General features: G+C 46.0%; 1 protein-coding gene across 2 annotated transcripts in view; it reads left to right on the forward strand.

The window, feature by feature from the left end:
* FAM171A1 (family with sequence similarity 171 member A1) overlaps window positions 1–26,749 on the forward strand; it is a 152,048-nt gene that overhangs the window by 101,242 nt on the left and 24,057 nt on the right. For both annotated transcript variants that reach the window (XM_064368407.1, XM_064368408.1), the window contains 2 exons: window positions 11,380–11,538; window positions 17,370–17,546. In XM_064368407.1, the coding sequence (XP_064224477.1) occupies window positions 11,380–11,538; window positions 17,370–17,546 (336 nt within the window). The remainder of the gene's footprint in view (window positions 1–11,379; window positions 11,539–17,369; window positions 17,547–26,749) is intronic.

The following is a 26,749-nucleotide window of genomic DNA, read 5'->3' on the forward strand; positions in this document are numbered from 1 at the left end:
ACTATCTCCTCTCAAAGTTCTGCGGGGTTCCTCCAGGACCCAGCACCTGAGTGGGGTGCCCTCTGCCAGCAGTCTCCTCCTGCCTACGCAGCAGTCACGCACAACCTTCTTCTCCCCTTCTTATATCTTACATTGAGTGCAATATGGCTGTAGCAAGCCTGATTTCACAGTCATCGGTTCTATGCCCATGCGTGCTGGCATTCTTTCCCCCTGCCTGTGTGTGCCCACAGCATTGCCACACCCATGCCCTGACACAGGCCCTGGCAATCTCTACCAAGACCACTGCAGCAGCCCCCCTCTGGGGTACATGTCTTTAGCCTTTGACTTAGGGTTGGAGCCAGATTTCAGAAGAAGCCAGACTTTCTGCTTGAGTCGCTGCTCTCTGACATACCGTGCACTAAACTGCCCACTGGAGCTTCCTGAGGTGAGCTCCAGTTCCGTCTATCCCTTCCTGGCTCCCCTTGGCCTATAGAGTAAAATTCATTCTGCCAGCTCACACTCACATGCCTCCAGGATGTGGCCTCAACCTCTTTCTCTCTTTCTCTCTCTCTTTTTTTTGGAAACAGTCTCACTCTGTCACCCAGTCTGAATTGCAATTGTGCAATCACAGCTCACTGAAGCCTCAACCTCCCAGACTCGAGCAATCCTTTCACCTCAGCCTCCTGTTTAGCTGTAACCACAGGCACACAACACAATGCCCAAATGACTTAGTTTTATTTTTAGTAGAGACGGGGTCTCGCTGTGTTGCCCAGGCTGGTCTTGAACTCCTGACCTCAAGTGATGTGCCCCTGGCCTTTCACAGTGCTGGGGTTAAAGGTGTGAGCCACCACGCCCGGCCTCACCTCCCTTCTGAGTGTCTCCTTCCTGTGCTGTGTTCTGGTCTACCTCGATTTCTGTTTTCCACCTGGAACTTTCCACCTCCTCTGCCAATCTGTCTTCAAACCTTTCCTGGACAGAAAGGGCAGCCTGGATGCCACATGGTTTGGAGGTCTTTCCTGCACGTCTGCTGGAGATGAGAATCATACTGCCTTCCCCTGGCAACCAAGGGGCTTGTGTCCTGTAACCCCATCCCTCCAGGCCATGGCTGTTTGTTTTGGAGTTGGTACCCAGTTCGGGGTAACCAATCCATAGGGTGGCCACAGGTGAGACCCAGTAGCTCTTGTCCCCTTTCTTTTTCTGCGATTGAACTAAGAACCCAACAGGGGTTGAGAATCATGGCTGAATGGTCCTGAGATGCAGGCTAGGCTGTGCCAGGCCACCTGTGAGCCAGATTGAAGAACAGAAAGGATGCATAAGCAGAAGATACACTTGGAGAGGGTCAGAAAGGAGCAGACTGGGCGTCCACGGGGTTCCATTCATGGCCCAGCATTACAGGGAAACCCACGCACTCCTGCCGAGTGATCCGACGCTGCCTGAACCCAGAACTGGTAGTTCTACCTCCTGTGCCTTCTGCGACCTCTGGCTACTGTTCTAGGAGCCACAAGTCCTCATCTCCCTTATTGTCCCTCGGGTCCTTATCAGTAACCAAAAGCAGCAGAATAAACAACCTGCCAGCTGGGGGTTCTGGATCTTTCCATGATACCCCCATTTTCTGCCATATTTGGGAGTACACCTTATCTCCCTAACTAAAAGTGAAAACCAGAAGGCCAAGGACTACGTCTTCATCATTTTGGTCCTGCTAGCTCCTGGCCCTACGCCTGCCAATGGTAGATACCCAATGAGTAATTCATTGAATAATTGAGTTTAACAAATACCCAAAAAATCAAAATCCAGCTGCTTTTTGTACTTCCTACAGAGACTACTTACTCCATGGTCTTTTTTTTTTTTTTTTGAGACAGGGTCTTACTCTTTCATTCAGGCAGGAGTGCAGTGGCACCAACTCAGCTCGTTGTAGCCTGGACTTCCCAGGCTCAGGTGATTCCCCCACCTCAGCCTCCTGAGTAGTTGGGACTATAGGCACGCACCACCATGCCTGGTTAATTTTCGTATTTTTTTGTAGAGATGGACTTTCACCATGTTGCACAGGCTCGTCTCAGACTCCTGGGCTCAAAGATCCTCCTACCCTGGACTCCCAAAGTGCTGGGATTATAGGCATGAGCAGCCACACCCAGCCCACTTGTTTTCTTTGTTCTGAAAGCTAAGAAAAATACAGTACAGTATACACACACACACACACACACACACACACAAGTACTTGAACAGCTCTTTCTCTCTCTGAGGAGCAAGAAGCATGAGCATATTATAAAGAAGCCCAAGGAATAAGCCATTCAGGTAGTTTTTGTTATAGTTAATTTATTCCATCTATTCTATCACTGCCTCCTGTACGTCACCAGAACACCTGTTTATAATCTCATTTCCATGCCAGCTTTTTAAAATTACTAAATTTTGTTAATGCTTAAATGCGCCCTGCTTCATGAGCTTAATCATGTTTAATTGTATGATTTCTTGTCTCGGCCGAATTGAGGAATGGCAATGATAATAATGGATCATTTTGTTTCCTGTTTTCCCACTGTGGAAGGAAAGCCATATGTAGCTAAACAAATGTGATCCTTACTATGCAGATAAATAAATGGTGATCTTTACTATGTAGCTAAATAAATGGTCATCTTTACCATGTAGATAAATAAATGGTGGTCTTTACTACCATTTACTTAATGCATTTTTTTTCTTTTAAGAGACAGGGTCCCACTGTCACCCAGGCTGGAATGCAGTGACTAGATCTCAACTCACTGCGACCTCTGTCTCCCCGGCTCAAGGGATCCTCCCACCTTAGCCTCCCAGGTGGCTGGAACTACAGGTGTACACCACCACACCTGGCTAATTTTTTAAATTTTTAGTAGAAGCAGGGTTTCACCATGTTGCCCAGATTGATCTGGAGTTCCTAGGCTCAAGCCATATGCCCACCTTGGCCTCCAGGTGCTAAGATGCCCAATGCAGTTATTTTCTATAAAACTAATACATACTCAGAGTATGATGAGAGTAAGTAAGAAGATACAGACGAGATGCCCCGACCGCCCATGGGTGCTGTCATGAGGCCGACCGGCACCACGCAGGTCCATGGTCTCCATCGCCTGCTGGGCTCCTCATGTTGTCCAGAACGTCCTTTTCCTGTTCCAGGGGAGCTGCTGCAGGAAGCCTCTCCCACCACACTCCACGTGCCCCTCGCCCCACCTTCATGCTGTCCTCCTAGCAGTGCCCTTGAGGCTGGTTTCACAGGGAAAGCAGGCCATTAGGGAGGCACACCTTCTCCAGTGTTCTTCCTCCTGCTCCCCTTCCTGAGAGGACGCGGTAATGTCCCCCTGCAGTTTCTCTGCCCTACTGCGAAGCCCTTCACATTCCCGCTGGAGCCCTTTCCTTATCACCTCCTCACACACCTCCCCGCATTCACGCTGAATCTTTTATCTCTTAGTTCTTTCCCAGCTCTCAAAATCACCGAAGGCTCTGCCATTCAAAGCAAACCCCTTCTTAAACCCTTTTTCTCCTTCAAGTCACAGTCTTCTCTCAAACCTTGGAGACCCCTCCCCTCGCCATATACATGTCTTTAAACTGCCTTTTACGCTGCCTCACACGATTCTTTAGAAATCCCTCTTGCTGAGCTCAGCAGAGCTAGAGTTACGTGATCCAGCAGCCACTTCTTCATGACTTCCCCACGGCGTCACCACCCCACCCGGTCCCGCCTTCCTGGATGTCTTCATCCTTTCTCTGGCCGTCTCTCTGTTCATCGTTTCTCAATCTCCTTTGTGGGTTCTTCCTGCCCTGCCTGTCTCTTATCCCAAAAATAGCTTTCCACTCCAGCTGCCTTTTCTGTGAGGACCCCCAGAGCTGCTGTCTTTATTTGGAACTTTATCGTTTCTCACTTGAATAATTTCATAGCAGCCTCCTGGCTGATCGCTCTGACATCAGACTCCCTGCACCCACGGCCATACTCCACCTGCTGTCAGAATTGGGCAAAACCAAATCAGAATCTTGCACTTCTGTACCAGTAACTCCCACTCACTCTCCCCTGCAGGCCCAGGCAAGTCCAAACTCATTGATTGATTGATTGATTGACAGGGTCTCAGTCTGTTACATGGGCTGGAGTGCAGTAGTGCAGTCATAACTCACTGTAGCCTCAAACTCTGAGGCTCAAATGATTCTCTTGCCTATGCCTCTGGAGTAGCTGGGACTTCAGGCATGTGCCACCACACCCAGCTAATTTTTTAAATTTTTTGTAGAGATGGGGTCTTACTATGTTGCCCAGGCTATTCTCAAACACCTGGCCTCAAGCGTTCCTCCTGCCTCAGCCTGCTAAAGCATTGGAATTACAGGATTACAGAGCCACCGCACCCAGCCCCAAACTCTTGATCGGAATTTGCCATGTCCTTCCCAAACCTCCCCCTCTGCCCCCTGGACCCACACAGCTCACAGTTTCTTCCCTTCCTCACACATGCTGTGTCCCTTGATTGGTGCTGTCTCTTCTCCTCTGCCTCTCAACCTTCAAGACGCAGTTCACAGATACCAGCCCGGGGACTTTTCTCCTGGGCGGCTGACTGCTCTCTTCTCTCTCTTGAAGTTTATTGTGTACTTTCATCATTACTCTGTTATTCTAGCACTTAAAACACTATGATAATCAAGCCATTTCCATGACTGCCTCTGACTCTTTTCTTTTTTGGTGTAATGAATGTTACTGATGTTTTAGGGAGTTAAACGTGTAAGAAAAGGAGGATGATGTGATAACCTCATCAAGAGGTGATGAGAACTCTGAGAAGAGATTTCCTTGACTCTGATTCAAAGAGGAAGAGAAAGTACCCGTTATCCCCAAGATTACTGGCTCAAGTCCTCACTGATCCATTTAAGGAAGCTAAATGGCATCTTAGAAAGAGCCTCAGGGCGGAAAACAGAACCACCGCCACGCTCCGGCTTCAGTTTTCTTTCCTCTCAGGTGGCAACCCTGGGTTTTCTTTAAACATCAGCTGCTGACGTTGACTTGGAAATCTTCATCATGCCCTCCAAAAACTTAGTATCAGCATTCCTTTTAAGCTTCTTTGTTCATCTGATAGGTCGAGAGAGGGACAGAGATTCAGATGGAGAGACACGGTTAGACACAGAGAGACAGAGACAGAGAGAAATGCCTTCTCTCTTGAGTTCCGTGAATCCAAAGGCTTTCCCTGTTCCTTTTTGCAGTCTAGACCCATTGCGGGGAGATTCTCGGCACTGAGTATTTGGATTTCGTGAAGATGCTCAGGATGTATAGTACAGTGGTTCAGAAGTGGGGGTGATTTTGCCCCCCAGAGACATTTAGTGAGGTCTGGAAATATTTGGGGGGCTGCTACAGACATCTAGGTAGGTAGAGGTCAGGGATGCAATTAAACATGCTGAAATGCATGGGGCAACCCCCGAATAAAGAACTGCCTGCCCCAAAATGTAAATGGTGCTGAGATAGAGGACCCCCTGATCTAGTTGGAATGGAGACAGAGCATTACTGGAACATGGTGAGTTGCCAAGTTTAACTCATTTTCATTTCAGTATCATTGAGCACCAACTGTATACAGAACATGGTGTCATGCATTTCACAGAACACCTGGTTAAAGAAGCTTCAGTCTATAAGGGGAAGAGGAGACAGGAAAGTGGGGCTTATCAAGGAGATGCTATTAGACACCGTCCATATGTGTTCTGAACCAGCATCACAACAGCCATGTTATGAGACAGGCATGATTCCTACCCATGTTGAAGATAAAGAAACTGAAGCCCAAATCACTCAACTAGAAGGTGGTAGAGGAAACATTTAAACTGGAGCTAAGTGATGCCACCGCCCATGTTCTCATGATGCTTTTGATTAGGGACATGAACAAATATGCAAATAATTATAATACACGACATGAAGAGCAGTGCTGTAAGACAGATGCAAATAGAGCTTAGAGCTTAGGGTGGCATTAACAAAGGCTGCATAGCAGAGGTGGCTTTTGACATGCATTTTGGATGAGGTGTAGGATAAGTGAGAAGTTTCAGACATGGAGATGAGCATGAACGTGTATATAGACACAGAGATGCCAGGCGTGGTGGCTCCGCCATATAATCCCAGCACTTTGGGAGGCTGTGGTGGGCAGATGACTTGAGCCCAGGAGTTTGAGAGCAGCCTGGGCAACATGGCAAAACCTCATCTCTACAAAAAAAATATAAAAATTAACCAGGTATGTGGCGTGTGCCTGTATTCCCAGCTACCTGGTAGGCTGAGGTAGGAAGGTCACTTGAGCCCAGGAGGTCAAGACTACAGTGAAATGTGATAGCACCACTGTACTCCAACCTGGGTGACAGAGCAAGACCCTGTCTCAAAAAAAAAAAAAATGAAGGAAAGAAACAGACTTAATCATGCAATCCTGTTTGGCCAGAGGATGAGAATTGGGTGGCAGTAAGTGGAGCATCTATTTTGAGGAAGACATGGTGTGATTGGAAGGGATACAGTTAGAATTGAATGATTCCTTTCCACCTCTCACAAGCAGAATGAATTTGGGCAAGTCACTTAACCTCTTTGAGCTGTCGTTCCTTATCTATAAAGAGAGAAGGGGGTTCCTTCTTCACAGGGTTGTTGTAAATATTAAATAACATATTTTTATACATGCACTTTGTAAATTCTAAAGCACTGGTCTGTGCCTCTCACTTAGAGAAGAGGTGCAGTCGTAGTCCGGGTCTATCCTGGTCTATCTTGTTGTTGTTTTTGTCATCTGTGTGAATTTGGTAAGTGGGAGAGAGTCATGGATGGTTTCTGGCCCGGGAAAGGACATGTTTTTAATTAGAGTGGGATCTTTGAACAGTCACAGTGTCAGTAGATGAAAAGGGAGTGAGGCTGAAGCAGAGGGGCCGGGTGGGAGGCTTTTGCAGTAGTTGAGGTGAGAGGCAGCATAAGGTAACATATGCTGTTGGATGCAAAAAAGGGAGGGAAAGATGATGTGAGAAGTGTCGGTAAGGGAGGACTGGCCAGGCTTGGCGCTTGAGTGAATGTGCAAGATGACAGATAGAGAGAATGCTAGTGGTGACCCAGAGTCAAAACTGGTGTTGGGGAGACTGGAATACTGTTAGGTAAGAGAGAAGGTAGATGATAATTTTAGAGTGCCAGATGGGCATCTGGGTAGAAGTATCTAGAAGGCAGGGGAGAATGCAGGCATGGAGCTTAGAAAAGAATCCAAGGCTGGCGGGGATGGCACCAGCCAAGTCTCTAGCAGTGGAAGGCGCCCACAGGGAGAGAGCAGAGCACAGAAATGGCAGAGGCGACGGGTGGTAGCCCTCTGGGAGTTGTTTCATCCAGAGGCAGGATGAGAAAGAAAGAACCTGCAAAGGAAACAGCAGGCAGACACTGGAGAGAACCAGAGTGCAGAACCACGAATGCCAAGGAGGAAGAGAGATCGTGGGCAGGAGTGGCAAACAGTGTCAACCATTGTGAAGAGGTCGACGAGGAGGGAGGCTGAGCCGTGGTCACGGGTTTGCAGATCATCCAGTCGACGTCTCCAAGGCATTGCGGGTAGAAGCCACGTCACTGGAGCTTGGTGGAAGGACAGAAGGCATTCGCTTATGGGGATAACAGAATTAAAGTCGTGTTTGCTTGTTATTGTTCTAGACGGGGAAGAAATGGGCATTTTCGTTCGTTGGGGAGGAAAGGCCTGTAGAGAAAGAGCACGCTGACGAAGGCAAGAACAGACGGTGGAGCCAAGTCTTGAAATGAATAAGCAAAAGTTAAATTAGAGACTCGGATTGACCTTGGAGGTGGTTAGGGGCGGAAGAGAAGAGGGAAGAACAGATGTTGAAATGCAGAGAGAGGAAGCGGGGGCCCCTACATTTTCAGGAAAGCAGGGTCTGAGCATTTTGGGGATGGGGATGGAGCCCTACAGGCTTATCCACTGCCCGCCGTGCCACCCCCACCCAATCATATTCCTTTCTGAAGTGTGGGACTATTTGGCAGCTTTAGTACACAGAGGCAGGCTCAGGCATGTAACCGCTCCCCCAGCCCCACGCATAACCTCTTTCGATTTTATTTGTCTGTGGCTTAGAAGAGCTTGCACCCTTAAGTTCCTCAGGTGCCATTTCAGTCATTTTTGTCACCGTGGGCATTGCCTGTGCTGCGCAGTAGGATGTCTGGCCCCTCATGGATGGTACCCATGTCACGCCAGTCCCAGGGTGTGTCATAAGCTGCGCTGGCCGTATCCCTTCCTTGAGGATCTGCCCCTGCATAGCCTGCTACATGCCCCCAGCCCCCAGCCCCCAGCCCCAGCAGAGAGATGCTGATGTCTGGCCAGGGTCCAAATTCTCCTGCACAAGTTGGGAGAGAGGTAGAGCAGAGGCAGGGATGGGAGAGAGATGTGTTGCCCACCCAAATGCATGTAACACTTGATCTGCTCGAGAAGGCACGAGACGGAGAAGATCAGGTGAGACACCAGGGCCCCGAGAGCTGGGGAGAGCAGGCTGGGTTTCTGTTCTCTGGGTCCCAGGCCAGTCCCCGTAAGTCCTGGCTAGGCTCCATATCCGGGGCCCATTCCCAGGCTCCCCTTGTCTTTCAGCAACCCTCAGTCCAGTCGGAGGAGGTTTCTGCACCTCACGGCCCTCACACTGGTCTCTGCCAGCCCATCTCACAGGGGCTCCTTCTACAGCCTGGAGGGGTGCACTTCTCCATTCCTGTTCTGGGGTCACCAGCCCAGCTTCTGCCTCTGCCTGGACTCTCACGAGGACAGGCTCCCTCTCTGCTCATCACGTGTAGACTCGCCATTCTCCTCTTTCTATTAGCAGAGTTCTTTACCTTTCTACTGTGTGAGACCTGGGCTGCTACACAGGGCCTTGTTCACTGAGTGCCATCAGCAGCAGTATTTAACCTGAAAACCAGTAAAAAACGTTTATTTCCTGATCATTGAAAAAAATAAGAGAAGCAATGAATGTTATGTCATCCGGAGTGAGGAGATAAGAAAGAGTGCTGATTTTGACCTTCCATCCCGGAGGGCAGCGTGGAAAGGGAGAAAAAAGCAAGCCACGTGCCGTGTGCATGGGCAAGGGGAGAAGGGGCCAGAGAAAGACTGCCCCCGGCAGGACACAGAGCACTTACAGGGCGCCTGAGGAGTTTGAATCCTCCGCAGACCGAGTTGGTGGTGGGAGTAAGACATCGGTATTCTGCAAAATTGAAGGAAAGTAAGACCACACTAGAAAGAGAAGAATGTTAGGCCTGGTGGGGTGGCTCACACCTGTAATCCTAGCAGTTTGGGAGGCCAAGGTGGGTGGATCACCTGAGGTCAGGAGTTCCAGACCAGCCTGGCCAACATGGTGAAACCCCATCTCTTTAAAAAAAAAAGAAAGAAAAGATATATATATATATATATATATATATATATATATATATATATATATATCATACATATAGATATATAGATATAGATATCTGTATCATATATACATCTATATATAAGATATAAATATAGATATATATGATATACACACACACACACACACACACACACACATATATATTAGCTGGGCGTGGTGGCACATGCCTGTAATCCCAGCTACTTGGGAGGCTGAGTCAGGAGAATCACTTGAACGCGGGAGGCAGAGGTTGCAGTGAGCTGAGATCATGCCATTGTACTCCAGCCTGGGCAACAAGAGCAAAACTCCATCTCAAAAAAAAAAAAGAAAACTATTCAGATTCCCAGAGGCTGGGGCATCGCTGTGGGTTTGTTTTAGGGATGAGGAAAGAGAACTGATGGTTTGGGGCTGGTCCAGTGTCTGTATCTGTTTAGTTTCAGCAGAGAGGACCAGGCTTAGACAGGACTCTCAGGATTTTGGACATCTGCTCACTGGGCCTGGATTTCACAGAGTGGAGAACCAGCCCCTGGAGGAGAAGTCTAGCTGGTGCTTTTTAGGAGGAAATGGGAGCACTGTGACTCCCTGCCGGTTAGGTAGTGTGTCGCCAAGACAGGCTGCCCCAGACATAAGTCTGTGGAATCCTTTTGGGCATCAGTGGCCTCACCTGTAAGAAGAGAGACTTGAACTAGTGGATTCTTGGAGCTCTAAAACTCCCTTATTCTAGAACAGGTCTAGACAGCCTTATTTTCTCCTTACAAGTTCTTTGATCCAGAGTTAAAAGGAACCCTGGAGTGGGGATAGAACCCACCAGCTCCAAGGAAGGAACTCTCAGCCAGTCAACAGGTGAAATGTGGTCTGCCTCAAGCCTGGGCTTGCAGCTACAGGTTTTTTTCTTAACAATGCTTTTGCCAGGTTTGCACAAAATTACCTAGCACCTTTACGTCTTATCACCACAGCATTAGGTAAAACGAGTTCACGTTTTATGATCAAAACAACATCTGAGCCGGGCACAGAGGCTCATGCCTGTAATCCCAGTACTTTGGGAGGCTGAGGTGGGCAGATCTCTTGAGGTCAGGAGTTTGAGACCAGCCTGGCCAACATGGTGAAACCCCATCTCTACTAAAAATACAAAAATTAGCTGGGGGTGGTGGCACTCGCATGTAATCCCAGCTACTTGGGAGACTGAGGCAGGAAAATCGCTTGAACTTGTTGGCAGAGGTTGCAGTGAGTCGAGATCACACCATTGCACTCCAGCCTGGGTGACAAGAGTGAAACTCCATCTCCAAAAAAAAAAAAAAGAAAAAAAGAATTGGAGCAAGGTTAAGCTACAGATGATGGCACAACACAACTGTCTAGGGCCTGTCGGCTCAACCCGTCCTCCTTCACAAAGGAGTTGAGTTTGGTGAAGAAACATCATTTTGCATCATTTCAAAAGTCTCATCATAAATTCTGTGACATAATCCGTCACAAGTAGGAAGCACGCCTCCAGAATAGACTGGATGATGACGAATGGCAGCTTCCACAGAAAAAGAAGATTCATTGCCGCCGGGGTATTGTGTGCAATTCTTTCCAAGGCTGCACAGTTAATTCCCTTGCCCTTCTTCAATTTGGTTCATGGCATTAAACCAGATTTTTCCAGGGAGATTAAAGATGGGTTTGCAGCGGTATCAAAGAGTATCTCTTACATTGTTTGCTAAAGAGATTAATTGTCATCTACTTGTTTCATTTACACGGACTTTCCCCAAATGCTACCCAGATCCACAGGCCAGTGCCGGCCAGTGAAAAGACTGCTCACACATAGAACTTGGAAAAAGCTTTTTGTTAAAAACCTAAATAACATCCTGCGTCAAAACAAATGTGACAATGGGCTATTATTTCTCTCCCCATAATAGCATGTTGTCACATCTCTGCGGCCTGCATGAATGGGGGAAGGGAGGCCTTGTGAGAGGGAGTAGGGTGGGGGAGGCGTGCTGAAACCTTAGAGAGGCACTTCCTGGTTTTGCATTTTCTAAAAACAGAAACCACTCCTTGGGGAGGTAACTTGGAGTTTAATCTCTGCAGGTGCCCGGCCACAGCCTCGTGTTCATTTCCAGAGAAGGGCTCTGAGGTTGCCTGAGAACACCAGCTACAGCGACCTGACCGCGTTTCTCACGGCCGCCAGCTCCCCCTCGGAGGTGGACAGTTTTCCCTATTTGCGAGGATTAGACGGAAATGGAACAGGTAATTTGAGTCTTTTCTCTTTTGAGTCGGAGTTTCTGTGTTTTCATCTGTACATGTGGATCTTAGGTATGATTGGAAGCGTTAGCCCGTCGCGGGAGAAAGGCACTGAAGTGGCAGAAGGGGACTCTTGGTACAAGTTCACGTGCATTGAAACTGGGTTACATCAGTACATTTAGGGAATTCAGCCTGCAGCCCCGCAGAATTACACATTCGTGCATTGGTCTCCTTGAACTTTTCTGCTGTTACCAATTGCCTTAAGCACCTTCACTGAGCTCTCCTTTGGTGGACTAAATATGTCCAGTTCAGAGAAATTCTTAACATTGAAATTGCAATTTTTTTTAAGTATAAGATCACAGTTAGGGGTTCAGCACAGCTGCCCTCTGCCTCCCATGAGCCCCCAGTTGAGAGAGTAGCCTGTGGATGGGTGTGGCTGGTAGAGACGCACAACCCCACCCACCCGTGCTGCAACCAAGAGGGGAAGAGGTGGCACTTTGTCCAACTCAGAGACCGGGGGACCACTTAAGTTGGGGGCCTCCGCCCTCTGCCATCTGCATCCTCCCAGCTCTTTCCCACATCGTTTCTCTCTCTGCACTTGCTCTCTCTGCCCTCAACTGGGTGTGGAGTGGCTAGGCTTTGAAAATGTGTTGGAATCCGCCCTCTCCTGGCAGGTCTCTAAGTCAGCCTGGTCAGTATCACTACTGCATGCCACAGCTAAAAGATCAGAGAAACTAACAGCTGCCCACCAGAAAATAGATGATAATTCCTTAGCAGAGAAAGACCCAAGACGGGTACCCTACACCTCCATCCATGTATAACTGCACCATTCTCTGGAGCTCTCGGCACTGGAACGGTCCCCGTCCTCCTGGTGGAAGAGGTGTCAGGATTCTGGAGTCCTGAATTATTTTCTTATCTACCCTGCTTTTCTTTTCCCCACACTTTAGACTAATTGCAGCATTAAAATTTTAAATCAGAGGCTATTCTGAGTTCCATTCTGCTATGCAAGTAACTTACAGCGTTTTCCAGGGATACTTTGAATTTCACTTAATTTTCCAGTACTTTACGTAAACTGATTATTCTGAAAAAGCTTTTAAACCTGAAACATTTGATCCATTTTGTAGCATATTGAAAAGTTTCTGGTTAGACATAAAGGTAACCTGGTGACTTGTTACTCATTTTTCTTCCCTCTGTTTTCTAAAACGTTTCTTCTTTAATTTTTGTGTGCTGATGAGAATGCGATTAACGTGTCAGTAAATATGTCAGTAATTTGTCATCAGAAAGATGGCATAGTAGTCATCTTAAGTAAACATTATTAGGAAAAAAATGTTGACTATTATTTGAAATGTGCCAGTCTGGGAGAAAAGTCTTATTATGGGGAGCATGAAGAAGTAATTTAAGGCCAGGTGCAGTGGCTCATGTCTGTAATCCCAGCTCTGTGGGAGGCCAAAGTGGGTGGATCATTTGAGGTCAGGAGTTTGAGACCAGCCTGGCCAGCATGGTGAAACCCTGCCTCTACTAAAAATACAAAAATTAGTTGGGCATGGTGGCAGGTGCCTGTAGTCCAAGCTACTCGGGAAGCCGAGGCAGGAGAATCGCTTGAACCCAGGAGGTGGAGGTTGCAATGAGCCAAGATTGTGCCACTGCACTCCAGCCTGGGTGACAGATTAAGACTCTCTCAAAAAAAGAAAAAAAGTGGTTTAAAATCATCGTAACCAGCACCCAGTGTCCTGGACGAAATGGCGCACAATCCACAAAACCCTAACCTGGAGCATTCATCCTCGGGACTCATTAATTTTTATCTGTGCCCCATTTCCAGTAGCTCTTGAATAAATTATGCATTCTGAGAAAATGGGGGAAGCAGAACACAAAGACACAGAACTATTGATTTTAGAGTTTGTTTTATTTTAGAATCATTCCGTGAGTTCAGAGGGAAAAGAGGTCTTTGCAAGGTGACGTGAAACTTCGCTTCCACTGAAAGAATGGATGACTTGACCTAGAAAAGACCAGGCTTTCTTGAAGACCTGGCAGCGAAGTCATCCACCCGTAGTGCACTCACACGCACCCTCGGGGACTAGGAACCTGGACTCCCTTGAGCACAGACCCCTCAGTGACTCACCAGCTCCACGCCGGCCTCCGGGGTCAGTTTGCACACAGCTTGTCTTTTCCTCACAGTCACTTGCCTCCTGTTCTACTAAAGGCATCTAAGAGCTCGCATCCTAAAGAGAGGGTGCCTGGACCAGACGTGTCTTTGTGAGACGACACAAGTTCATCTCCTGAAGATACAGGAGCTATCTCGACTAGAGTCATACCCAGAGTTCAGTGAAGGTGGATGGAAACAGAGAGGCTGCAGAGAGGTTGGAAAGGGCTCTGAAAGACTGTTTTCTGGGGGTGCCATGAAGACTGTGGTGTCTGGTTTAGAGGGGGGGGTCCAGAGTTGAAAGTAGAGAAGCATGACAGCCTGGAGGTTTCCGCCACTTCTCCTCTTCTCTTTCTAGCTCCTGGGGGCCCCCTCCCCTCACCAGAGAGCATCACACTCTTTCCCCGGTTGCTGAGAAAGCACAGAACTGTTCTATGGCATTCCCAAGGGGTGTTACGAAAATTGCTTTCACTAATAACTCCAGGAAGACAGAGAGGAGTGAAGAAAATAACAGGTGCAGACTTTTCCTGCAATTCCAAAAAGTCGGTAGAATATAGAGGCCCACAGAACCTTAGATGTCAGCTGAGCAGAACCTGTCACGTGACAAGTGACCAGTGGGCGGCCCAAGGTGACACAGCTGCTCTCCTCACTTGGGCCAGTGGTGTTCCGTCTCCCAAATGCCGGTCCTGCGGCATTGGCCTGACACCTGTTTGTCCTTGTGCAGACTTTAAAGGGAGCCAGACAACATCCAGATAGAACAGGAAGGAAAACCACTTTCTATATAGAACTCAGTACTTTGCGTAAAACTAGTTTTGTAACAGAGAGAAGGAAAATAGTTTAGCCCTTGAAAGTGTGAATTGTTGCAGAATAGGCCAGGCGGGTGGATCACTTGAGGTCAGGAGTTCAAGACCAGCCTGACCAACATAATGAAACCTCATCTCTACTAAAAATACACACACACACACACAAAAATGATTAGCCAGTGTGGTGGCACCTGCCTGTAGTCTCAGCTACTCGGGAGGCTGAGCCAGGAAAATTGCTTGAGCCCAGGAGGCAGAGGCTGCAGTGAGCCGAGATTGCACCACTGTACTCCGGCCTGAATAACAGAGTAAGACTGTTTAAAAAAAAAAAAAAAAAAAAAATTGTTGCAGAATAAAGAACATGGGGATATAGAGGGACAACCATTGGGAAGGCATAGAGAAGCAGGCGTTTAGTGGAGCCCTGAGGAAGGACAGAGGCCTCAAGAGGGCAGATATAACGTCCACAGTGTCTTAAGACAGCTAGAGGACATTAAAGGAACACGAATTCCAGGAACCTAATGCATATTGCTGTCCGATAATGTGCTCGTTTCTGCAATGCTCTACTTCTGAGTGTTTCAAGCTGAGGATACTTATTTCCATAGGTGCAGGAAGGCATCTAGTCTACCCTCCTTGGTTCTGAAGATAAGGAAAACAGACCCCAGAGGAATGGAGTAACTTTCGGAGATGACATAGGCAGCTAGTGGCAGACCTGGTACTGGGACTTGGTCTTCCTTGGCTGGGAATGTGCAGGAAGGGAGAATTGCAAGGTGAGGAGGGAGGAGAAGGGAGACACCACTTCTAGGGCTTTTCTCCTCTACCTGCCTCCTACCTGCTACCTGCCTATTTTGACATCCTGTCTAGAGTTTGATGAAAGAAAACAGCACTCTCTGATGGAAAACATTCTCTCTCAGTTTAGTAAGTTACTTAACACCTCTTTAGTTTCTCTTTTTGTTTTGTTTTGAGACAGGGTCTCCCTCTGTCACCCAGGCTGGATTGCAGTGGTGTGATCACAGCTCACTGCAGCCTTCACTTCCAGGACTCCATTCATCCTCCCACTTCAGCCTCCCAAGTAGCTGGGACTGTCGGCATCTACCACTATGCCCAGCTAATTTTTTGTAATTTTTTTGTAGAAACGGGGTTTTACTATGTTTCCCAAGCTGGTCTTGAAATCCTGGGCTCAAGTGACCCACCTCAGCCTCCCAAAGTGCCAGGATTACAGTCATGTGCCACCACGCCTGGCCAGCGTTTCTGTAGTTGTAAGTTCTATCTTCTCGAGACGTTCTAACAGAACTTAGAGCAGCAGAGTGTAGACCTGGCTTTGCTTCTCTATCACCTTTGAGCAGCTGACACATATATGTCTCAAGCCACACAGTCTTTGGACCAGAAACGTGGTAAATTCTGAGGTTTTTTTGTTTTTTATTTTTGTTTTTGTTTTTTTAAACTATAAAATGACATAACCAGACTAAAAGATTTCAAAACTTGGACCTGTGATTCCAACTTGGATCTTTCCATGGAATCGCTACTCCCACACCTTTGCCTTCATTAAAAAACAGAGACGGGTATGAATGGTATAAGGTAGAGTGGCGTTAGCTGTGCGGAAATTGCTCTATAAAGAATTTAGACATAACTTGTTGTTGAGATGCTAAAATTCACTACGTTTGCTATAAATGTTTAAATTTAGACCAGATTGGAGGTTTACATTAGCTCAGGTTGGTAGGTAGGTAAGTACGTAAGTAGCTAAATAAAAAGTCATATAGATTATACGCAGCTTAAATTTTTTGTCACTGTGTTTTTGTCATTCTGCTCAAAGAAAGATGTAAAATTATGGCAGAACATATTTTGTGTGATATCGTATTTCACTGAAGGAAAATATAAAATGGATTGCTTGAGTGCATAAATATATCGGTCTCGTAAGCATTCTCTAATTTATCTGTAGGCAGTCATTAAAGCTTTGGCTTGGACCAAAGGCCTTTAATGGAGAATAATTGGTATATTGGAGTCCTTTTAAACAGACCGAAATAACAATGGCAACTAAAAGAACGCATAAATATTTCAAGTCTAGTCCTCAATAGCGTGTTTTTTAGCAGAAGTTAATATTTTTGAGGCAATCCTTGAAGAAATTTGCTATCTTTAAAAAAACAGCAGCCTCTACTCTAAAACATTTGGTTTTATTAAGGTAATCTGCCAAGCAATTAAACATGTGCATGGGACTCACTTTGTATGGAAATTATTTCCAGTGATTTCCATGTACACCTTTGTCTCACATTATAGAAAAATCTTTCTCTTTTGAGATCCCTTTTGAAAGCAAAACACAATAATTATAAATAGCAAATCCTAGCAGTCCTGGGATTGCCGAGGCAGGAGGTTCACCTGAGATCAGGAGTTCAAGACCAGCCTGGCCAACACGGCAAAACCCATCTTTATTAAAAATACAAAAATTATCAGGGCAGAGTGGTGGACACCTGTAATCCCAGCTACTTGGGAGGCTGAGGCAGGAGGATCGCTTGAACCCAGAAGGTGGAGATTGCAGTGAGCTGAGATCTTGCCACTGCACTGTAGCCTGGGCGGCAGAGTGAGACTTCATCTCAAGAAAAAAAACAACCACAAAAAATTAGCAAACCTGAGCCTAGATTCCAGCTCAGCCTCGATTGAGTGTATGCCCTTAAACCACCTACCATTACGACTCCCTCTGAGCAGGTTTCTGTGTAAAATGAGGATTTTACCTGCCTTCCCAGGTTGGGGTGAGGATTATGTATGTAGAGTGCTTAATGAAGTCCCTGCATATAGGGGGTGCTATACTCGGTAAATGGTAGCTGCGACTACTTTTTTGCAAAGGTTTCTACAGCCCCACATGGGTACTTTGCATGCAAATGATGGAAAATGCCTCTTCCTTCTAGGAAACAGCACCAGGCATGACCTGACCCCAGTCACAGCCGTCAGCGTCCACTTGCTGAGCAGTAATGGAACGCCGGTGCTGGTGGATGGTCCCATCTATGTCACTGTGCCCCTGGCCACGCAGAGCAGCCTGAGGCACAATGCGTATGTGGCGGCATGGCGGTTTGACCAGAAGCTGGGTAAGCGAGAGTTCTGTGCTGATGATCGGCTGCCAGATGGCTTCGTTACTGTTTGGTTTTCCTTCCAAGAAGCTCATGGAAGCCTCCTTTCCTTGAAGGCAGTGAGTGCTGCTGCTCACACTGCATTGTGTGGCTCCTCGTGGGGAGGGCGCCCTTCACTGTGCCATTCAGGCTCTCTCCTGGGAACTCATTTTTTGTTTGTCTTATTTGTTTTTGTTTTGCACATTTAACCTAATTTACTTGAAAAGAATCTATAAAGGTTATCGGAGCTAATACTAGCTTTCCTAATCTTTATCCTTTTATTCATCAGAAGGTCATGTGGTTGCTCCTGGTTGTGTGTGTGTGTGTGTGTGTGTGTGTGTGTGTGTCCTGTTTTCTGAAAAACGGAAAACATTTGCCAAAACGGTACAAAACAAAGGAAATAAAAATTCCCAGTAAGACTTACCACCTAGAGAAAATCACTCATATGTCTTGAATTCTGTCCATCTAGGGCTCTTATAGTGCACGTAGGCATTAGTGATCGGCTGCTGTGTGACACACCACCCTAACAGTTAGCAACTAAAAACAACAGTGAGTTCCAGCATCTCACCATTTCCGGGGATCAGGAATCCACATACTGCTGAGCTGGGTGGTAGGGCTCAGAGTCTCTTACAAGGCGGCTGTCAAGCTGTCAGCCAAGGCTGTGGTCACCTCTAGCAAGGTTCAGCTGGGGCCAGTGAGTGTGACTTACACGGCTGAAGACAGGCCTCACTTCCTTGACGGCTGTTGCCCAGAGGGCTTACCTCCTTGCCACATGGGCCCCTCTCTAGAGCTGCTTACTACATAGCAGTTTGCTTTCCCCTGAGCAAGTGATTCAAGAGTAAATAAAAATGGCATAGTAGGTCAGGCACGGTGGCTCCCACCTGTAATCCCACCACTTTGGGAGGCCAAGACAGGTGGATCACTTGAGGCCAGGAGTTCAAGACCAGCCTGGCCAACATGGCGAAACCCCATCTCTACTAAAAATACAAAAATTAGCCGGAGCCAGGTGTGGCAACGGGCACCTGTAATCCCAGCTACTCAGGAGGGTGAGGCAGGATAATCAATTGAACCCAGGAGGCGGAGGCTGCAGTAAGCCGAGATCGTGCCACTGCACTCCAGCCTGGGTGACAGAGCGAGACTCTGTCTCAACAAAAAGAAAATACCAGTTTTCAAATAACCCAGTTCAGAATTTAAAACTGTTAGACCATGTATGAAGGTAACTGGGAGATTTTTGATATTGGTGTATTTTCAAAGTACCTAATTTCTTGGATCAGTTAAAACAGAGCTTTAGGAATTATATTTGGAAAGAAATACCTGTTGGGCTTTTGGCCTGGGGGGATTTTTGTTTTGTCTTATTTTACTTTCCAAATAATTAATAGAGACTCTGTAAGTATTTGTGTGGAATGCATTGATTTTCTCAGCCATAATAAACTTGGCATTGTGAAGTGGATTGCGATGCTGTCTGTTCACATATCCTGCACTAGGTGAGACGGGCACTTTGTTGATGCTGTGTGTTCTCTGCCAGCCTGATCCTTTGGGGGGCATCAAGGTCACGGTGGGGACCTGAGGTACACAGTGCCTCCAGGAGGGAGCAGCCTGAGGGGTGTGTGACCAAGAGTCTCTGAAGAATGCAGGAATTCTAAGAGGAGGAAGAAAATGGATTTAAAAAAACGCACAGAGAAAGTGGGCAAGAGAATGGAAAGAGCCTGTGTTTTGTTTCCTGAAAACCTGGGTTCTGCTACTTATAAAACTGTGAGTCCCTCCTTGGGCAAATCACGTACCTGTATTTGCATTTGTAAGAGGTGTGAATATACACCCCCTTGTGTATTCTGCCTGTCCCCATCAGCCTCCCAGAGGGTCCCAGGCACACCCAGATCAGTGCACTGAGAAGCAGCGAAAAGAGTGTGGCTAAAAGAGGGAGTCTGGGGGTAGAGTGGGGCCGAGTTCCAGCTCTGCCACCCACTGGCTGTGTGGCCCTGGCCAAGTTACTTAACGTTTCTGTACTAATTTCTTCCACTGTGATGTGGCAATAATAATAGTACCCACTGTTGTTATAATGAGTGTTTCAGGGTTCTGTAAAGAAACAGAGCCCACAGGAGATACCTATATTTAGAGAGAGAGATCGATTTTAAGGGATTGACTCACACAATTGGGAAGGCTGGCAAGTCCCCAGTTGCAAGGTAGGCCAGCAGGCTAGAGATTCAGAGAAGAGCTGATCCTGCAATTTGAGTCCAAAGACAGTTGGCTGGCAGAATTTCCTCTTCCTTCGGGGGACCTCGGTGTTTTTCTTAAGGCCTTCAACTGAGGGGATGAGGCCCTCCCTCACCATGGAGAGTGACCTGCTTCATTCAGAGTCAGCTGATTGTGCTAAGAACAGTGGCTCATGCCTGTAATCCCAGCACTTGGGGGACTGTGGTGGTTGGATGACTTGGGCCCAGGAGTTCAAAACCAGCCTGAGCAACATGCAGAGATCCTGTCTCTACAAAAAAAAAAAAAAAAAAAAAAAAAATTAATTAGCCAGGGGCCTACTTGGGAGGCTAAAGCAGGAGGATTGCTTAAGTCTGGGAGGTCGAAGCTACAGCAAGCTGAGATTATACTGCTACTCTCCAGCCTTGGCAATAGAGAAAGACCCTGTCTCCAAAAAAAAAAAAAAAAAAAAACCACAAATGACTTTCGTTTGTGAGAATGTCTAAGGGCAACTCCTTGTGAGGAAGCCCAGATGCCATAGCAGGACCCACAGATGTCTTCAGAGATGCCCCACTAGCCTCCCACCTCTTCCTAGCCACTGTCCCAGATGCAGCCCATTCCCACCAGACCAGATGTTTCCCCCTTCTGGGCTTGCTGAGATCCCCTCACAGCTGGTCACTTTGACGAGCACAGTCGATCCTTTCCAGCCCCTCTCCGGCCTGAGCACACTGTGTACCTTGCAGTGGTCCCAGCAGCTTAAAGGGCATCGTATGCAGGTACCAGTTACTCCCTGCGCCCTTGCTGAGTCTACGCAGATACTGGTTTCTCCCTGCACCCTCACTGAGTCTATGCAGGTACCAGTTACTCCCTGTGCCCTCCCTGAGTCTATCCGGGTACCAGTTACCCCCTGTGTCTGTCCGAGTACCAGTTACCCTCTGTCCCCTCCCTGAATCTGTGCGGGTACCGGTTACTTCCTGCAACCTTGCCAATTCTGTACGGGTGCCAGTCACTCCATTTGCCCTCCCTGAGTCTGTGCAGGTACAAGTTACTTCCTGCATCTCCCTGAGTCTACACAGGTACTGGTTACTCCCTGTGCCCTCGCTGAGTCTTATTTATCTTGGAATGCTTGTGATCAAGAACAGTTTCTGGCATGATGTTAGGTACCCACTAAAATGTCTTTTGAATGGTTGAATCACCTGAGAATTATTTTAGGGTTTTTTGTTTTCTTTCGTTTTTAAGAGACAGGGTCTCCCTCTGTCACCCAGGCTGGAGTGCAATGGTGTGATCATAGCTCACTACAGCATCAACCTCCCGAGCTGAAGCAGTCCTTCCACCTCAGCCCACTGAATAGCTGGAACCACAAGTGTGGTCACCATGCCCAGCTAATTTTGGGGGATTTTTTGAGTTGGAGTTTCACTCTATCACCCAGGCTGGAGTGCAGTGGCAAGGTCTCAGCTCACTGCAACCTCCACCTGCGGGTTCAAGCGATTCTCATGCCTCGGCCTCCAAGTAGCTGGGATTACAGGCACCCATCACCACTCTGGGCTAATTTTTGTAATTTTTTTAGTAGAGATGGGGTTTCACTATGTTACCTAGGCTGGTCTCGAACTCCTGGGCTCAGTGATCCACTCGCCTCAGCTTCCCAAAGTCCTGTGATGACAAGTGTGAGCTACCATGCCCCGCCAATTTCGTTATCTTTAAAAGGCAATTTAAGATACTCTAATATAACATCTGTACTTAGGTTTACTCTGTACATAGAATTTACCTTTATATATCTATGTATACGTGCACTTTATAGGATGATGCTTTAAGCTCTTGTTTAGAGGGAGGGCAGTTCTGTTGGATTTTTTTCCATCTTGGAGCCTCCGTTTCTGCTGTTTGTATTCTCCTTCTCATTTTCGCCTTCTCTTTTTTAATGAGTGTTTTTGAATTTGGAGGAATAGGGCTGGGGCTCCTACTGCGAGGAAGCCAACCCTAGGGATTCCTGTGCGGGTCGTGTGCACCACAGTGACATGGCACAGTTGTATAAAAGCAGCATCCTTGCTTTCCTTGGTGGGCTTTATATACAGTTCACAAAGAACCTTACTTAAAGAAGTATCTGATGTACATGGCAGATGGAAATACCTCTGCATCCTCATCCCTGGGCCCTGTGGATATTACCTTATATGGTCAAGGGACTTGGAGGAAGTGATGAAGAATTTGGAGATGGGGGAATTTTCTGGACTTCCTGGATGGGCTCATGACCATCACAAGGGCCCTTAAGAGCAGGATGCAAGAGGAGCCAGAATCAGGAGGAGACAGAAGGGTGATGACGGGAGCGCAGGCTGGAGGCACGCACTTTGGAAATGCCGGAAGGGGACCCAAGCTTAGGAATGCAGGCAGCCACAGGAAGCCAAAAACAGCAAGGAAGGGATTCTCCCTTCTGAGCCTCCAGAAGGAACCGGCGCTGCGAACTCCTGGACTTGAGACCAGAGAAACTAGTTTTAGACCTCTGACCTCCTAAGAAAGTAAATCTGTGCTGTTTTAAGGCCCTATATTTGTGGTAATTTTTTACAGCAGCAATAGGAAACAAATACAATTCAGACATTGGTGAAGACAGAGGCGTGTGCATTGTTAGGAAGCCTCTGAAGTATAAGTTAGCCCATTCTCTGACTCCTCTCTAGAAAAAATACTCATGAGAATGGGTCCTTTTTTAAATTTATTATTTATTTTGTTATATATTTATTTATTTTTTAATAATTTATTATTAAATTTTATTTATTATTTATTTTATTGGGAATCTTCATTGTGTAGCTGATCTATTTCCACTTCAGTTGTCTTTTTTTTTTTTTTTTTGAGATGGGATCTTAACTGTTGCCCAGACTGGAGTGCAGTGGCGCAGTCAGCTCACTGCAGCCCCGACCTCCAAGGCTCAAGCAATCCTCCCACCTCAGCCCCCCAAGTAGCTGGGACTACAGGCACATACCACCACACCTGGCTAATTTTTTTATTTTTTATTTTCTGTAGAGACAAGTTCTCACCATGTTGCCTAGGCTGGTCTCAAATTCCTGGCCTCCAGTGATCCATCTCTGCCTCCCAAAAGGCTGGGATTATAGGCATGAGCCACCATGCCCAGCCTAAATGGTCTTTTTAACTTTGCATTTACTGTGAAAAATGTAACTGCCAAATTCCTGGCTGTAACAGATTGCATGTATGCAGAAGAAAAGCCAACGTTTGTGGATAGTCATTCAAAAATAACCAAATGAATTAAGATATGTTTTCTGAAAACTTTAAGATAAGATGGACACTTCAAAGAAACCATATGTTTTTTAACTTATTAAACTCAATAGAAGCCCACATATTTCGTAAGGCTTTTGTTGCTATTACATTTAATTAATAATAATATTATCTAAGTAGAATTTAAAATATTTTAGTTAAAAAATTCTAAAAACAGTATAAGATCAGGAAAAAAAGGGGAGTGCACCAACACGTCTTAAGCACATAAAACAATTTAATAAGTTGCTATTTATGATTACAGTAATCACCTCAAATTATTTAATACTTCAAATTATCTATTTTTGAGGTAAATTAAAATAATTGCCACTTCCAAGTTGTTTAGCAGCCAGAAATAGCACAGATAGCAACTTGTGAATCTATTAATAATTTATCATCTAAATTGGGATTGGCCAACTGTGGCCTGAAAGCTAAAAATCATTTTTACTTTTTTTTTTATTTTTATTTTTTAGCAGACGGGGTTTCACCATGTTGGCCAGGATGGTCTCGATCTCCTGACCTCATGATCCACCCACCTCAGTCTCCCAAAGTGCTAGGATTACAGGCATGAACCACTGCGCCCGGCCTCATTTTTATATTTTTGAATGATCGAAGGAAAAAATCAAATGGGGAATGTTGATCAAAGGGTAATTAAGTTCCAGAGATATAATCCAGAACCTGGTAACTGTTGTTAATACGACTGTATTGTACGCTTAAAATTTACTGAGAAGGTAGATTCAAAGTGTTCTCACCACCAAGAGAAAGAAGATGAAAAGAGAATGGTAACTGTAAAGTGAGGGGTATAGTCATTAGCTTAATGTATGTATCAAAACATCAGGTCAGACATCTTAAGTATGTAAAATTTTTATTTTGCAACTATACATCAATAAATGCAGGGGAAATAAAGAATCAAAAGGAGAAGAATATCTCATGGCACATGAAAAGTATATGAAATTCATACATAAGCATCCCTATAAATAAAGTTTCATGGAACCTTGCCAGGCCCATCTGCTGGCGTATTGTCTGTGAGTGTTTTGCACCACAACACAGAGTTGAATCATTGCAACAGAGACTTACATCGCCGCAAACCAAAAATATTTACTATCTGGCCTCTTACAGGAAAAAAAAAAATGGTGAGACCTCTGGTCTAAATGGCTTCCAAAAGAAACTTCTTTCCATTCCAACATTACAGTGCAAGTGTATTCCACACACGACAGGAGCAAACAGGGGTGCCCAGACAGCCACAACTTCCATATTGCCTGTTAGCTGACAGCCCCCCTGTATTTTGCCGGGGTTGACAGTTGATGCTGAGAGTGACAGCACTTTCATTGTAGCGCTAGACCTCAAACTCTGTAAAGAAAGATGAAATTATTTTATGGTTCGATTGGGACTTCTGTTCAAATGATACAGTCATGTGGTAGTTTTTATTTGCTTAAAGAAGGGATCCTGCTCTGTCGCTCAGATGGAGTGCAATGGTACAATAGTGGCTAAAACTCCTGGGCTCAGGCAATCCTCCTACCTCAGCTTCCTCAGTAGCTGGCACAGAAGGCGTGCACCACCATGCCCAGCTAATTTGTAAAAAACAAAAAAAAGATTGTAAAGATGGGGTCTTGCTATGTTGCCCAGACTGGTCTCAGACTCCTGCCCTCAAGTGATCCTCCCAACTCAGCCTCCCAGGCCATTGGGATTACAATGACTGTGAGCCACCACCCTGCCTCAAAATCACGTTTTAACACTAACTCAGTATATCCGTGTTTTAACTCTAACTCACACACTTTAATCCCTGACTGTCAGGTAATTCAAAGTTTCCTCTTAGGAGAGAGACCTAGAAATGCTCCCTTTCAAAACCCATGAGAGTGGGATCAGTTTCTGATGCTGCCATGTATCACAGTTGTTGTAATTTTTTCTTTTGGAACAAAGAATTTCCCATTCTGTAAATTGGCATCTTCATATTTCAACCTATATATTCATTAGAAGGTGGTCTACTAGATTAACACCATCTTAGAAAACAAATAACATTGAATTTGTATAGTATGTTACAACAGCCCGAGTTGGCTAATTGCTATATGGACCCTCAATAAAAATGATTTGTGTGTGTGTGTGCGCGCGTGTGTGTGTGTGTGTGTGTGTGTTTGTGTGTGTGATGGCGTCTCACTGTATCACCCAGGCTGGAGTGCAGTGGCACGATCTCAGCTCACTGCAACCTCCACCTCCTGGGTTCAAGCGATTCTCCTGCCTCAGCCTTGCAGGTAGCTGGGTCTACAGGTGCATGCCACCACACCAGGCTAATTTTTGTATTTTTAGTAGAGACAGGTTTTCACTATGTTGGCCAGGCTGGTCTCAAACTCCTGACCTCAAGTGACGTGCCTGCCTTGGCCTCCCAAAGTGCTGGAATTACAGGCATGAGCTACCAAGCCCAGCCTGAAATTATTTTTTTTAAGAAGCATGACTAGCCTATGTAAGTTAAGCATCCCAAATCCAAGGTTTGAAATGCTCCAAAATCCAAAACTTTTTGAGGGCCATCATGATACTCAGAGGTCATGCTCAAAGGAAATGCTCACTGGAGCATTTTAGATTTTGGATTTTCAGATTAAGTATGTTCAATGGGTAAGTATAATGAAATATTCCAAAATCCAAAATGCATCTTGGATAAAGGTTATTCAACCCAAACTGGAATTGAGAATTTTGTCACATTTACAGGTTTTGCTAAAGCTATTTTGTTAAAATGCTTTGACTTGTAGAGCAAAGGAGTACTTATTTAGTGTATCTCTTTTCCTTAAAGAATTAGCGGAATATGTTATGATCCAGTTGTGCCCTCTCTGTGTCCGGGGTGTCAAGATGTATGTGAGGGGAAGGGATTAAAGTGAATATGTAGCTGGGTGCCATGGCTCACACCTGTAATCCCAGCACTTTGGGAGGCCAAGGTGGGCAGATCACTTGAGGTCAGGAGTTTGAGACCAGCCTGGCCAACATGGTGAAACCCCATCTCTACTAAAAATCCAAAAATTAGCTGGAGCCAGGCATGGTAGGTAGGTGCCTGTAATCCCAGCTTCTCGGGAGGCTGAAGCAGGAGAATCCCTTGAACCTGGGAGGTGAGGTTGCAGAGAGCCAGGATCACACCATTGCACTCCAGCCTGGGCATTAGAGTGGGACTCTATCTCAAAAAAATATTAAAAATAAAAATAAATCAATAAAGTGAATATTTATTGTGCAGTGGCCAGTTTGACCTTTGAAAGAAGCTGTCTTCCTTCCCATGTCTGGCAAAGGAAGTTTTGTTAGTCATGGTGAATGCTTCTTAGCTGAGCCTTTCTGGACAGTAAGAGATGATTATGTCAGCTCTATTTTACAGACATTTACCCTTTCTTTATCCCGTAACTGGGGCAGCAGATGGCTGTCTAATGTACAGGTTGTCAAACTGACATCTGACTTGTTGCCCTGGGCAGTGGTCACAAGCAAATCAGGTCAGTGGTTTGAATTTAAAGCGATGGACATCAAGTGGCAAAAAAAAGAAAAATCAAGATTTATGGATCCTGTATTTGATAAGTTTCTGCTGTTTAATGGCAATTTGGGTTATATGATTTGGATACTCTCATTCTATTAAGATGATAGGAATAAAAGCATATTCCAAGAGTGAAGCTGCATTGTAGAATCCAGTTTTAACTGCCTTCCCAAAACACAGCATGCGAGTATGTGTGGGTTGCTATAGAAATGGTGGTTACTGAACCAGCCTCTTACCATGTACG

This window comes from Aotus nancymaae, unplaced genomic scaffold, assembly GCF_030222135.1.
Source record: "Aotus nancymaae isolate 86718 unplaced genomic scaffold, 86718_ANA_hifiasm-v0.15.2.pri h1tg000077l, whole genome shotgun sequence".
In the NCBI taxonomy this organism is placed as follows: Eukaryota; Metazoa; Chordata; class Mammalia; order Primates; family Aotidae; genus Aotus; species Aotus nancymaae.